General features: G+C 38.4%; 1 protein-coding gene across 11 annotated transcripts in view; it reads right to left on the bottom strand.

Annotated features, from left to right (window-relative positions):
- Positions 1-15755, bottom strand: part of hdac5 (histone deacetylase 5) — a 76673-nt gene continuing 60918 nt past the window's right edge. For 10 of the 11 annotated variants that reach the window (XM_044098981.1, XM_044098987.1, XM_044098986.1 and 7 more), the window contains 13 exons: positions 14319-14452; positions 14052-14172; positions 12744-12793; positions 12560-12667; positions 12421-12476; positions 12233-12320; positions 11017-11136; positions 10687-10784; positions 8854-8972; positions 8612-8745; positions 8415-8496; positions 8146-8326; positions 1-6123 (listed from right to left, as the gene is read on the bottom strand). In XM_044098981.1, coding sequence (XP_043954916.1) covers positions 6084-6123; positions 8146-8326; positions 8415-8496; positions 8612-8745; positions 8854-8972; positions 10687-10784; positions 11017-11136; positions 12233-12320; positions 12421-12476; positions 12560-12667; positions 12744-12793; positions 14052-14172; positions 14319-14452 — 1331 coding nt within the window. In that variant the 3' untranslated portion in view covers positions 1-6083. The remainder of the gene's footprint in view (positions 6124-8145; positions 8327-8414; positions 8497-8611; positions 8746-8853; positions 8973-10686; positions 10785-11016; positions 11137-12232; positions 12321-12420; positions 12477-12559; positions 12668-12743; positions 12794-14051; positions 14173-14318; positions 14453-15755) is intronic. The other variant, XM_044098985.1, reaches the window with a different exon arrangement.

Raw genomic sequence — 15755 nt, 5'->3', positions numbered from 1 at the left:
GTCTGTGAATTGCTTTATTGAGTTTCCAGACAAACTTAACAAGCCCACTTTAAAATATTAATTAAAAAAATAATAATAAATTGTCACAATAGTACAGTGAGTGTTTTAAAAACAAAAGGGCTTCATTAAAATGTCAGCAAACCCCTGAATTTAAACTGAGTGTGAAGAATCACAATAGTTACTTTCCCTTTTTTTAAGCTCTTGCAACATAATCCTTCATCAGGACAAGGAGCAAAAACAGGTTGAAACTTCAAAAAGTAGCAATTATCAATATTTGTCACAGTAACAGATTGCTTGAGTAGCGTGTATTGCACATGTGTACACAAATATGAACTTTATTTACATGTGAATCAGAGAACTAGACAGGACCATTGCCAACAGCAATCTGCAAAAGAAAAATGACACTATGGAGGGAGATAATTCAGGAATGTGTTTGTGATAAGTTCCAACAACAGCAACAACAAAAATAAATGCTGTTTTCTGAAACCTCTTCAGTGCTAGCCCTGAAGAAAGAAAGCAAACAGTGAAAATGTCTTCCTCCCCAGAAACTGGGAGAAAAGAGGCAGAGAATGAAGCTCTCTACCCAAAGCCTGGGGTTCCAATGTAACCCCCCAACACGGCTTTACAGGACACAACAGTTACACCACGGGCTCAAACGTGAAGAAATATACAGAATCAATTTAAGTAGCAAAAGAGTCAGTGTGTTTAGCAACATTAAAGCTGTGAAACACCTTCACAACATTAAACACTTCTTTCAGTCAATCCGCTTTTTTTCTGCATTCTGTTTGTCAGAAAGAAATGTGAACTGAGAGACAACATGTGCGAACACAATCTGTGGCAACCATCACCACATTTAGGTTTGGTGGAGTTTTGAGTTTTGGTCTCTGTGAACTAATATTATAATACACTATCAGGGTAAAACAATAAATATGTTAGTTTCCACTTGCAACGGTTCATAGAAATGTTGTCAGGTTGTGGTGACAGCAAACCTGGAAATGATGTATTTTAAAACCTTTACACTGAAGTTCCTTAAACAGCCATGAAGTGTAAGCAAATTCTCAGGAAATGTCACATTTGGCATATAAAGCCTTTGACTTCAGCAGGCATGGGGGGGCTCAACAGAATGTGGTGCTAATTGCTGCTTGCTGATCCACATCACTATTAAAGGAATAGCTTGTATCTTTTGAAGTGAGGTTTTGTGAAGTTGTCAGAGACACTTTTCTTACCTGGGGTGGCCAGAGGTCACAGTGAGGTGAAGGAAGTTGAATGAAATTCTTCCACAGATAGACACTTCAGAACCACTCAAAACTGAAAATATTTCCATCTGTTGGACACAATGCTGTGTATGTGCTATTTTTATTTTATTTTTTTACCAGAGATCAGTAAGCTTGTTCCTGTCGTCTAGTTGTCATAGCTGAGGCTGCCAGCTACATCGGCCAGTCAAAGTCTGCTAAGAATGATATCAAGCTCTGGAGTTTGTGTCATTTCTGCAAAGACATCAAATATGTTCCAGTTCTTTTCCAGGTCTTATACAGAAATGATCCAGCTGCACCAGCCGGCTGTCTCTGCCAATCACACTTTGTGCCGTCACATGGAAGTTCTTTGACTGAGCAAACAGTTTAACTTGATAATACATACCATATAGGGTAATTTCTCAGTGGGAAAAGCAGTCACCTTGTAATAGGGAAGTTAATTTTCCTTCCCCATCACATGTCAGTTTTTCACAAAAGGATGATGTACATTATTGGTACTTGATCATGCAGTTTAAGTTGTTATGAATCGCAATAATTTGCTGCAACAACGATCCATTTGACTATTAGCCTTCTGTACTCTCAATTGTGTTTGTTGTCTCAATCTGCTGTCACTAATCAATCAACTGTAAAGTTCACAAACGTAAAGTTAACTTTGCTGTTGAGCTGCCATTTGTCCAGTGGAATTAAGAATGATTATCAAAACCTTGCAGTTGTTTGGGAATTATCCAGGCAGATGTGCTACATGGAGCCTCAGATACTGTAGATGAGTTTGTCGCTTTGACAAAAGAACAAAAGTCTCTTGCAAAAGTGTAGATATGAAATATCTGCTAATATAGCATGTTATCTGACAGATATGAGCATTTTTATGTTTGACTTGTTTTAGCTGTTTTAGCCCTCACATTGTACCCTCTGATTAACTGCTAGCCATCCACCATAATGAGGTTTCCTTCACTTTTCTATGAATACCACAGGAACATGTTGTCTGTCAATCACAGTTTATCAAACTATAACTGACACTACCTTCACTTTAAAGATCCAAATTATCCCTTCAATTGATTTGTGCTTATTTAAACTTCAGTTGACGATTAATAGGTTCAGTATCCTGCACCCGTCATACTTGTTGGTGAATTTTAGCTTTCAGTTCCCAGGCCCATGACATCACCTGCCTCCTACACCCACACCCAAAAGTCAGGCTTCATATTAGTGACTGACAGTTTGAGAGATGTGGTTGCCTACTAGTGCAGAAAGACAAAAAAAAAAAAAAAAGTGATAGCGTGAAAGCCAAAAATCTGACCCATCAGTCCTACCTGATAAAAAATACAAACAGCATTGAATCAGGTATAAAAGCAGAGCCTTATGTAGGCAGTGATGCTATCTGTTGTGCACATCAACACTGAATTGGTCTGATATTGCTAAATGGATCTAACCCAAAGGCAGAAGTATCTATCGCAGCATGCCTAGTTAAGTGACTTAATGTGAGCTTCTCTATGTCTCTATGAAATGTTTTTACAGCACTGATTAATAGATCAGTCCAGCTTTAAGGTTTTGTAACTTCAGGAGTTAATGGGGTTTGTCAGTTTATGGGGTTACTCATTACAAACAAGAACTGGTATGTTTAAATAATACTTCGATCCAAGGAAGGGCATGTTTAGCAATTAGCAAGTAACCAGTATGCTAACTGCTAAAGTCAGCATGTTGAAGGTCAAGTTCAACACAACGTTGACCTTCGTTTTGACCTGAAACAAACAATAACGATTTGTGATTGATATTTTAACATCATCTGGCAGCTGAGGCACAAAGTCAAATTAAGGTTTTTAGAAAGTTAACATTTTTCCAAACGGTTCTGACAGTTTAAAGTCCTTTTAATGAGAGGCCAGTGAAAGTGGCAGAGAAATCAGTTTGTTTGTGGTACAGTGTACCACAGTCTCTAATCCATCTTTTTCTGTGAATTGATGCTCAGTTTGCTGTAACAAGACAACTACACTGTTCTCCCTGCTGAAAACAAAGACATATTCAGCTGTTTAAAAATATTTCTGCTCTGGGGCGTGCTCCGGTGGCGTAGAGGTTAGCGCGCCCCACGTTTGGAGGCCTTCAGTCCTCGACGCGGCCGTCGCGGGTTCAATTCCCGGACCTGACGACATTTGCCGCATGTCTTCCCTCCTCTCCTTCCCCCTTTCCTGTCAGCTTACTATGTTATAAGGGACACTAGAGCCCACAAAAAGATCCCCTGGTGGGAAAAAAAAATAATAATATTTCTGCTCTCATGAGGACGTTGTGTGGAAACAAACACCACCTTCAAATGTAGGCATAACTCTTACCTCCCAGTCTGCTCTTTTCTGAATGTGTACAGTCAAGCTGTGAGGCTGAGGTGAAAACTACGTCTCTGAGTCCAGATTCTGCATGAAGATGGACAAACATTGGTCCAGAATGTCCTAACAACTAGCCAGGCTGGCAAGGCATGTCAAAACCATTCAAGTTAATGCTGTCTTGAAACTGCACATATTCCTGAAGATTACTGAAGCAGCCCATTGCAGACTTGCTACATGAGCAAATTAACCAGATAATATCAAATTGTTATGCTTGGTTTATTCTATAAACATACAGCAAAGGCTGTAATATTATGGGCTTTTAAAAGGGAATGAGATCAAGTTAAATATTTTTGTTCAATTGTTTTGTGTAGTTATAATAACAACAATACTGTGGTATTTTTGCTCAAACTGGTTACATGGTTGCTCATGTAGAATAGAGCAGTATGGATGTCGAAGAGTTTTACAGCTAAAGTCTGGGGTCTAAATCAATACGTTATTTGGAACCGTTTTATTACTTAAAGTATTTAATTAATGAAAAATGTCTTCAGAAACCTTTACAAACAAGAATATTAAAAACCAAAGTGACCTGCTGACTATAGATTGGTACCCTAACTGTTTTTTACCTGCTTCTGCCTTCACATAAGTTGAAATAGTCGCTATCAAACTTTGCATTCTATATCTTTTGCACTATTGGTGACGCTTTTTACAAAAGCTGTTTCACTATGCTTGTAAAGCTGGAGTCAATGAGCATGTGTGTTCTACTTTAAAAGGACTAATTGCTTGTAAGAAGTTTATTGACACAAACCCTACTTTGAAGGACACATTAGTTTTCTGTCTATCGTGGAGAGGAGGTCTGAACATTGCTACCATCCTTCCATTCCCTCATGTATAACATGTCTGGGATCTAGGAGCATGCTGTAATAATCTGTTGGAATACAAAGCCACAGTCACTGGACCCACCTACTAAGTCAGTCATGACCTTTGATTTGAACACCTCCTATGTGCTGCTTGCCTGAGGAGGGCAGTACAGAGCAGTGGTCCTACCAGAGGAACGTGAGCACAACATTCTCCTCCAAAAAGATTCAACATCCTATCGTTCCTTGGCATCTGTAAACAAACAAACAAGCAGGCTGCGGTGACAGCGGGTGCCATCAAGCCGTGCACCAACTTTCTGTCAAATAGCCAAACTTTTAAAACACCAGATCCTCAAATAGAGTATATTCATAAATCTTATCTGATTGGATAAAACACAGTTTACACATTATTTTTGCTTGTCATACAAAAAGAGAAAGTATTCTGTAGTTTATACATACATGTATGTACAGATATAGTAAAAACAAAACAAACTATAGATGCTGTGATGTTGCTATGTGCAACTGTTTGGTGGACGGTATTTACAGCAAGAGGAAAATATTACACTTAAAATAAAAAACAAAGAAAGGATGGTAATTGCGGTATTTTAAAAGTGCCGCAACCTAAAATTCTTTTTGGAAGATAGAAAGGGGTGGGACTCAGGTCACATGACTTTCAACAGAAACAACAAAGTGAATTTGAAGGGCTGCAGTATAATGTCTAGTTTTGTAGAAGATGAGCTGATCCTGAGATTGTTTCCTCAGTATCATTATATTACATAGACTTCAATAATAACACTCAGATAAGCTTTTTGACAAAACATTTCCACTGGGACGACTCTTAGGAAACACCAAATAAGTATTTTGGGAATACCTGGAAAGATTACAGCTTATGAGCTCTGCTGATCCCCTCTACTCATCTTTGTGACAAAAAAAAGAAAAACTAAGGCATTCAGATGATGAAACAAATATACACAGAATGACTGAAACAACAGCAGTGTATGTGCGCTGTCTGGCCGGTTTTTCAGTCCTCGTGGGCTGCTCGTTTGGCTGAGGTGCACTGGCAGTGATGTGTGGATTCTGATTCAATTGTTTGTGTTAGACAGAAAAAAGGCACCTGGAGTTCTTGCTCTCCCGCTCCTTGTAAAATGAGTTACCCTTCCAACAAGTGATTGCTCGTTTTCTCTGACAGACACAAGAAGACAAGTCGTCAGCTTGTTGTCGGACATTTTGACCAGATTAAAGTTTTTTATTTCCACAGTAAAAGTCCCTTAGTGGAATCAGACGAGTAGATAGGAAATATAAAAGAACGACTGGACAAGGTTCAGCGATGCTGTGTACAGGTAGTGTACAGAAATTGCAACCTTGCTGACGCTCCCTGTCTTTGGTTTCCATGAAGATGCGAACAAGTCGTCTGCGAATCCTTGGATGGATGAACCAGAAGAAAAGAGAGGCGCCCCTGTTTTGTACAGGACTTGCCTTTGCCTGCCTTGGTTGGATGTTCTCAGCCAATCTGAGACCTCCACAATAATTCAGTTCCACACTGCGAATGCATATATGTGTGTGTGTGTTGGTGTACATACACACTCTGTGGAGGAGCAGGAACAGGAGGACAAGAAGGTGCTAGAAGGAGGTGAAGGTGTTTTTGGGTGCTTTAGATCAGCTCCTCTTTACAACACAGGCTCTTCCTCCATTGGCTCCTCTGCAGACCTGTAGAACGTTAGCAGTCAATCACATAATGACATCACCTCTTATGGAGATATTCTGTGACACAAGAACACACAGGAGGCATTGTTTTTATAGTATTCTGCTCCCTTTACTCTGACACCCCTAAATCAAAATGAATACAACCAATGTCTTTTGAAAGTGACCTACTGACTACTTGTAAATATAGTCCAGCAATTTATCCTCAGTATAAACACAGCTGCTAAGAAAACTCATAAGGGTTTGACAGTGAACGTATCAGTTAGTAATTTCCTAAAGAACAAGGAACACACTAAACAGAGGTAATTAAAAGTATTTTTCAATGAAGACAAAGGCACAAAGGCACAAGTCCTGTACTTGTATATCATTAGCACATAATGAAGTGGGCTGATGTGTAGGTCATCTAGTAAAGATGTTTCAGTAACTGAAGGATCCAGAGTTAGAAGCTAAAAAAACCATTTGAGAATTTGAAAGACCAACTAGAAACCATTTGCAGCCTAAATGACATTGAACCAATCACACACTGTTTGCTGTATTTTGAGCTAAAATATGATTCCTGAATAGTTTGAGTTGGCATGGTTAATGGTTCAAATGTCACAAACCGTCACGGTCCTTGTGTGTGGGACTGGACAATAAATCAATAAAAATACATGTCGCAATACACATGTGACCAATATTAATAGATGTTACATCTGTCATAATATTCAATATATAGAATTCACTGAACTCCAATCCAGAACTCACAGCATTCTGAGGGATGAAGGCCAAGGAAAGGCTCTAACTGCTCAACCTCTCAGGCCCCAGTAAGCCCTGCAAGGAGAGTGGCCTCAACTAACTCACTCACTCTGTGGTTACCTAGTAACAACTTGTTGGGAACCTGCACAACAATCTAAGGTTTTGACACCGTGCCTCGTAGCTTAGTGAAAGCTGTGGATAAAACAGGAAAGGTCACGCACCAGTTTGGTAGTATTTAAGATACTTAAAACAAAAAACTAATTAGAAATTATCTATATGTTTTTCTGTCATGTTGTCCAGCACTGTGGAAGACCAAAACTGACATAATTAAAAATAAAAGCAGAAATATATATATATATTGCTTCTTCTTGTCCTTATATATGTATTTTTGTCAAGACATATACATCTCTCTCTCTCTGTCTATATATATATATATATATATATATATATATATATATATATATATATATATATATATATATATATATATATATATATATATATATATATATATATATATATATATATATATATATATATATATATATATATATATATATATATATATATATATATATATATATATATATATATATATATATATATATATATATATATATATATATATATATATATCTGGGGTGAAGGAACCACAGTGTACAATTGTGGTAGGAAAAAACAAACATAATGAGAACTGAAAAAATTCAAGGGTCAATAAACCCATACAGTTTAGTTTTATTTTCCATCAATTCTACTTTTTATGCAACATTTTGAATAACATAAACTTGCTCAGGCAAATTTTCTGCTTTGTAGCTTTTTCAGATAGATAAAGGTACATGTAATGTTTTTTCCAAACATTTAGGATGTTTCACAAAACAGATCTAATTATCTGGGAAACACCCAGACAGGAAACTGCCTGGTATTGGTTAATGGTGAGCTACAAAAAAGATGTATAAATATTTCTGTCCATAAAATCACATTCAAGAGTTTTTGGCAGGTCCTCTGAAGTTATGTGAGATAGAAAATTAACAATAAGCATCACTTATTGTTAAGTGATGCTTAACAATAAGCATCAAGAGGCAAATGATGGATGATGGTGATAGTATTATGCTGTGAGGATGATTTTCTTCAGGCAATAAAACCTGAAGTCATGCACTCTATAAATCTGGACTTTATAGAAGAGTGACACTAATGCAGGGCAACCTTAAAAGAAAACCTGTGAGAGGTTGTAAAATGATTTCTAAAAACATGTTCTCATTTCTATATCTGAAAAGCAATAAGGTATTAACTGGCCTGTTAGAGTCTCTGTTTTCAGGAACAGAGCCTGGCTGGTCCACATCAACACTTAGTGAGGCCATGGCGCTGAGCGTTTCAGCTTCGTCCCTCTCAGACTGGCCTGGGGCCACAGGTGACCCTGCCAGGAGCGAGGGGCCACTGGTCTGAGACGCACTCTGGAGACAAGGCCAATGCTTACCTGGAGACAATCACAAAGACACAGTCAGAGACAGAGATAGACTACATGCTGTGGTGTTGAATGTGAACCATATTATGATTGTTCTTACTCTGGATGTCTATGACTCTCTCCAGGGAGGCGCAGGCCTTTGGACATGGATTCTCCTGAGGCCACTGAAACCCAGAGTCACACTGAATGACAGACAAAAATCTAATCAGTATATTAGTTGTGATTAGTTTCATTGTATTGGCAATGCAGTTTATTACAGATTTTCTCATGTAAACCAGTATTGAGTCTGTCTCTTACCAGATCTCCCAGGAGGGCAGAGACGCAGGCCTCTGATGCGTCACAGATAGCAGTTAGGTCATGGCCACCCTCGAGCGCCATTACAATCCGCCCACCTGCCAGTCCCATCAGCAGCTGTGTTAGCTTACCAAAACCTGCAAACACAGATTTATCAGGAGTCATGTTGGGAAAAAGTAAATACAAAAGATGGGTAGAGAAAAACCTCTGGTTGTTTGTGGGATTGCTACTAAAGCCGCCCTCACATTGTGCAGAAACATTGTAGCCACCCAGAGGAGACTGATGACCTTCCACTGCATCAAAGCCTGCAGACACCAGGACCACATCTGGACTGAACTGCTGGGCAATTGGCATTACCACACTCCTAAACACACAAAACAGGCAATGTCTTAGAGCATGCTTTTCCCTCACAGTTTAGCTTTTCCACAATTAGTTATGAAAACATTTACACTGCATGCAGATTATTATGATTTGCAAAAGTATTTTTAAATGATCTCCTTAAGATCCCAGACTCCAGACCAGCACCATAATTGTCCATGGGGATGTTGCATCTGGGCTAAAACGTCCAGGTGTGATGTCATCTGACAGAGGACCTTGTTCCACAGATCTGTAACCTGTTGCCTACATAGCTTACGGCAAACTGCAACAGGACTTCTTATAGCTTTCTCTCAACAATTGTGCCATTCTTCTATAAAGTCCAGATTTGTAGAGTGCATGACTATTACTGGGCTGTATGGTGACACACTGGTTACATGCTGGTTACATGCTGACCCTGCTAAAATAAGCAGGTACAGTATAGCCAATGGTTGTTTGACAAAAGGTAGTTGTAAATGTTCTTCCACCTGAGCTGTGGATCTATGTTCCTCCTCCAAAGTTAACAGGCATTTTGCTTTGTCTGCATGATTAAATTGAATTGACCATTTTTGTGAAGTGGCTTGAGACAATGTCTGCTGTATAGATCAACTAAATAAAAATGTTTATTCATGTCCTGTGACAATAAGAACAATAAAATGTGACTTTAACTTTTGTGCTAGTAATATCTGAGATACAGATTTGTTTGCAACCACAAGAACAATATTATTCACAAACATGTTTCTAAAAATATAGGCTCACACAGAGCCTATATTTTTACTTACTTATTTAAATAAATAAATCTGGATGGTTAATAGATAGAACTGCTGTAGAATCTCTTAATTACAAAAAAGAAGTAATGCTGGTTTCTTTTACTCTTTTGGGTAAGGCATTTCCTGCTGTTGCACTCACTTTAATCTAATTTCTCTGTACTGAGACTTTTCTGAGTTATTCAAATATATAAGCAAGTTAAAGTTCATTTTCTGTTGCTTCACTTTCTGTTTAGGGAACCCTTCGTGTTTCATAATGATAGGTTGCTTACTTGTTTAGGAGTTTGGTTTAGTTTGATTATTCTGTGTTCCTTTGTCTTTCCTTTGATTATGTCAGTCTAGATCTGTGTTATTTCAGTTAAGTTCTTGTTAGTGTTTCTCGGTTTATTTCTGGTTTCTAGTTATTCTTTAGTGCTAGATTTATTCCCCAATCCCTCTGCCACTTTCTCTCTCTCCTATGTCTACCTCCTGCTCTCTCCTCACACCTGCAACCTTCTTTTGTTCAGAATTTGACCTCTCCAACACTTAAGCACCTTATCTTCAGTCATTTCTTGCCAGTTCCTCTCGTCTACTCCCGCCACTTCCCCTTTCTGCACAATGTCATCCTCATGTCTCCCTGCTGGTTTCTTTTACATATCCTACATGAATCTGCTGACTAAGAATAAGTGTAAATACAGTAAGCTTGTTATTTACGTTGGCGGTAATGACACCCGGTTCCACCTATACAAGGTTGAAGGTTAATGTGGCTTTGGTGTGTACGTTTGCCAACACAATGTCAGACAGCATAATTTTTCTAAGGTATCACTGCAGAACAGTATGAGTTGGTGTTGGTTTTCAGAGTTATCCAGGTATTTCCTAAATGCTTCAGATTTAACAGTTTGGAATGCTGTATACTAAATGTGTAAAAACAGATTTTACTCTGAGATAATTGGCTGCTTCCAGTAAGGAAATGTTTACCTGAAAGCAGTGAGATATTCCACATCACCCATAGGAGGCTCTACTCCTCCAGTCCATGCTATATTTACATTAAAGCCAACTCCTGCACCTGAGCCCACCTACACAAAGCAAGCAGAGGTACATTTAAAAGACAGCAGTTTTATGTTGATTATTTTTAATAATAATAGTTTTGAATAAAAATTGCTGCTTTTGTTACACTATGTAATTGAAAACAGTGGTACATTTGATAAATGGTAAATTGATGATCCCTGGGTACTAAAGAAAAATTAAATAAATGTAGCCAAAATCTTGACTGGGTTACAAAGACTAAACAATTGAATGAATACATACTTCCTCTGGTGCTCCACTGCCAGGAAAGAAGTTTCCATCATCATACCGATGCAGAGATATGTAGAGCACATTGGGATCATTGTAGAAGGCTTGCTGGGTGCCATTGCCATGGTGAATGTCCTGCCGTGATAGTGCACAGTAACATCAGAGGCAAGGTCAGTGAGATACTTGGATACTATAAACAAAGTTGAATAGGTCAATGTTTTATCCCCTTCTACTTTTGACACATCTAGACTATGACGTGAAGTCATAGTCATTTTGGCCTCAAACGTTTCACACTGAGGCCAAAATGTTTAGTTCTTATTTCCTCAAACCAGAGCACCATGTTGAATGTGGCCCCCACATAGTGGTCAGTTGTAAAGTAGTGCCTTGCATCATATTTTGGAAGACATTATATCTTTTTAGATATGCTGCCTTGCACTCCTGTCAAACAAATGTTAATAAATGTGATGCCTTGTGACCAACTGATACAAAAAAGTGGTAATTTATGCTTTTACATGAGACACAGTACCCTCTATTAAAATGTCAAGTCATATTCAATATTTTGAATAATTTTAATATTAAATAAAATAATGTTTACTTCAATAGCTTCCATATCGTGTGCCACATTAACTAGAAATCAGTGTGTAATTGTTCTACCAAACTGTATATATGAGGCACACATATTTTATTCCATTTTGACAAATTTTTTATTTATCAAATTTATATTTGTATAGCACAATTCAGCCACAAGGCATTTCAAAGTGCTTTCCATCATCAAAAACACAAAGTCATGTAACAAAAGAAGGAGAGCTTGTATAAGGAAAAGACAAATCAAAATATCTACTTTTCTTGACAAAAACGCATGTTTAGGGGAAATGAAAAAGAAAATACATACATTTCTCGATGGAAACGTATGTGTAAGGACAAGGAAAAATTAAATATTCATTTATGCTTTTATTTGTTATTATGTCAGGTTTGGTTCTCCATACAAAGCTACTCAGGCCTAAAAATCAAACTCAGTGCTGCCCATGTTGCAGCAGCACAGATGTCCCCAACATTCCTGATTCAAAAAGGACTTTATGAATTGAAAATACTGCTTATTTTGTCTGTATATGGTTTTTGAATAAATGTGATTCATTAATTACAGACCCAGCAATCTCTCTACCGTTTTAAAATTAATGTAAATTAGTAGAACATCCTCTGTATGGGATACTTGTGTTTTTGTGCTTCTCACCCAGTCCACAATGAGGATCTTCCCTACTCCAAGCTTCTGTTGCAGCAGCTTGGCGGTGATGGCTACTGAGTTGAAGAAGCAAAAGCCCCTGTTTCCACACAAACAGGCACAGATCTGTCAGAACCTAGGCTTGCAGATCTGATAAAACATGTAGATTATTTTTTAAATAAAGAGGTGGAGGTACTGACATGGCTGTGGATTCCTCTGCATGGTGACCAGGTGGACGCACAACTGCAAAGCCGTTCTGGTAAAAAATATATATATACTTAAGAGTACAGGTCAGTTCGGATGGTATATGATATTGAGGAGAATCTTTGTGTGTGCTACCTTCAGCTCCCCTGCAGCCACCTTAAAGGCCAGCTCAATAACTGAGCCCACTGCCATGCGAACTGCTGCTGATGAGTGCATTTCATTCCACACAGTGTCACTGTCCACCTGCAGAGGGCAGCATGGAGCCTAGGTTAAGACCTCTGACAGAGGTTAGATAAACACAGAGTATAGAGAGCCTCACCCCTATTCCTCCACAGGGCAGAACAGCATACATCTTCTGACTGATAGGACCTGAAAAAGAACACAAACAATCCACTAAAACCTCCCGACAGCAACAGTTCATCAGATTAATTGTAATGAATCGTTAATTGAAACAATCAACAAATTTATCAGTTGAAAAATCGTTAACTGGAGTATGCAGACTCTGAAAAATGCCATTTTCTGAAAGAACAACACCCTTAGAGCAGTAATTAAAACAATACTATTCAAAAAATATAAAAGTTTTGCATTTAACATAAAAAAAAAATCTTCCATCCATTATCTGAACACCCTTCTTCCCTAAATGGGGTCAGGAGGGTTGCTGGTTCCTCTCCAGCTGCGTCCCGGGCGAGAGGAGGGGTCACCCTGGACAGGTCGCCAGTCTGTCACAGGGCAACACAGAGACATACAAGACAAACAACACACTCACACACACTCACACCTAGGGAGAATTTTAGAGAAACCAATTAACCTGACAGTCATGTTTTTGGACTGTGGGAGGAAGCCGGAGAACCCGGAGAGAACCCACCATGCACAGGGAGAACATGCAAACTCCATGCAGAAAGATCCCCGGCCGGGAATCGAACCCAGGACCTTCTTGCTGCAAGGCAACAGCTCTACCAACTGCACCACTGTGCAGCCCCTAATAAAAATCTTGATATCCAGATATGACAGTTTTAGCTCCACTTGGTTCAAATTTTTAAAAAAATCAAAAAAAATAATCTCCTATTAAGTACTTTTGCTGTACTTAATACAGGTATGAATTGGTTACTAAAATATCGACATCATTAACCCTGCAGTGTATTGATGTAAAGTCCAGCAGAAAGGCCTGAGATTTCACATGTTGATGTTAGAAGGAATTTTTAGCTGCAGATGCATCCTTTGATCCAGATGGCTAAATGTTCACTGAACAAGCTGTTGTTGCATTTTAGGCAATAAAATGTTTATTTCATTATTTTAAAAAGGAATTGAATTATTTGGATATTTTTGCATATCTTAATGTATTCCTAATATTTTATTAAAAAGGTTAAATGGTTCAATAAAAAAATTGCAGAATGTAAAAATTTTATTTATCCAATTAATTGATTGGATATAAGAATGATCAATCGATTAAGTTAATTTACTAATAACTAACTAAGTAACTAATTGTTGCAGCAGTAATCACCAGACACAAATATGGAGGCACAAAAGTCCTTAGAGATGAAGAATATAACAATTAAAAACAGATAAGACACCAAACTACTGCGTAGGATAAGTGAAACTATGAACATAGACTGAGGTAACCCAATACCCAGAAGCTTCTTGTGGTCCAGTTTGTGCCGATTGAGCGGGCTGGTTCCATACAGCAGGGTGTGGAACTCTGAATGGACCGACTGGATTTCATCTAGAGATGCTTTTCTCCCACGAATCCTCTGCTCACACACAGGTGGACAGACAGACAGAAAATCTTGGTAACATCCTTATTTATGAAGGTAAAAGCAATCCAGTGAACAGCCTGCCTTATGCACCGATCAGAAACCTTTGTGAGTCCAAAGGTTACGCTTCCAAACTTGTGTACCTCACAGCGGCTCAGTAAGCCTGTTTCCTGCAGTCTGGACCAGATGCTTTGGACTCTCCCAGCATGCTCTGGGTGAATGTGAGCATTGCCACACACACATTGATGTTTCAGCATCAGGCTGTCATACACCAACCCTGCAGAGAGGCAAAGAGAAGGGGCCACTGTCAATATCATGCTTATCACACATGGTGAACTCAAGCATTGTTATGAAGCCCTGCATAAGTATTCAAACCATTTTAACATTTTTCACAGCTTGAACACAAAGAAACGTTTCATTGCATTTACTGAGATTTTAGGTGAGAGACCAACACAAAGTAGGGTATAATTGCAACAAATGAGAATAAATGAATTAATAAATATCTAAAGATTCACCTTCTCACATATAAAGCCCTTAATAGCCAAGCTCCATTATACATCAGAGATCTGATTATTTTATATATTCCTAACAGAGCACTTCTGTCTCTGCAGCTTTACTACTGGTTCCCACAGGTTCTAAAAGTAGAATGGCAGATCCTTTAGCTATCAGGCTCCTGTCCTGTGGAACCATCGCCCACTTTTAGTGCATGAGGCAGAAATCCTGTCTACTTTAAAGACTGTGAGTAAAACTTTCTTTTTGATAAAGCTCATAGTTAGACTGCTTTACATTAACTAAAAATATTGCTGTAGTTACCCTGCCATGGATTTAAGCTACTGGAGGACAAACCGACCACTTTTTCTCACTTTGCATGATATGTTGTTACTTCAACTGTTAACCTTTTAACATTTTACTTGCTGTGAAAATGTGCAGCAGCCCCAACTCATTGTAAAAGACCTGTCTTTTAGTCCACAAACTTTCTTTGAGGACAAGAACAAACTAAAAAGTGCAAAAACTCACCTAAAGACACTGAAACCTGACTCAATTCAGTGTTATCAAACCCAATATTTTTTTATGATTTTAATCTTTTATTGTTTGGATTTTAACCTTTTATGAAGGTACATTGGTCTGTGCGCCGAACCGCATTAAATACATGTTATCTGCGGGGTAATTTCATTTTCACTGAAAAAAGGAAATGGAGTCAGATCAGCAGATTAACTCCAAACAGGTCAGGTTTGATTGTTCTAAAGGTAGTTGTACAAAGATGAGCTGCGTAATTGTGGAACACCTTGAAACTAATCTGATGGAGAACATCGCCAATTGAAGGATTAGGAGAGAGCTTGTATTCAGAGACCATATTGATCTGCTGGGAAATGTTGATGATGGCTTATTAGCATTTAGATTGCACAGACTGATCATCCTGGAGCTCTGAGCAGAACTTAAAGAAGGATCCATGTGTTACTGGTGATGTGCAACTGGAGCTGCTGACAGGTTGAGATAACCTATTTCTGACAGGTTGAGAAATAACTAAGAAATAATCTCATGCCCGCTTTGTGAATGCCTTTATGAATAGAAAGCAGCTC

Source organism: Gambusia affinis, linkage group LG19, assembly GCF_019740435.1.
Source record: "Gambusia affinis linkage group LG19, SWU_Gaff_1.0, whole genome shotgun sequence".
Classification (NCBI taxonomy): domain Eukaryota; kingdom Metazoa; phylum Chordata; class Actinopteri; order Cyprinodontiformes; family Poeciliidae; genus Gambusia; species Gambusia affinis.
Note: the sequence above shows the minus strand (reverse complement) of the source record. Positions and strands in the feature narration are given on the sequence as shown.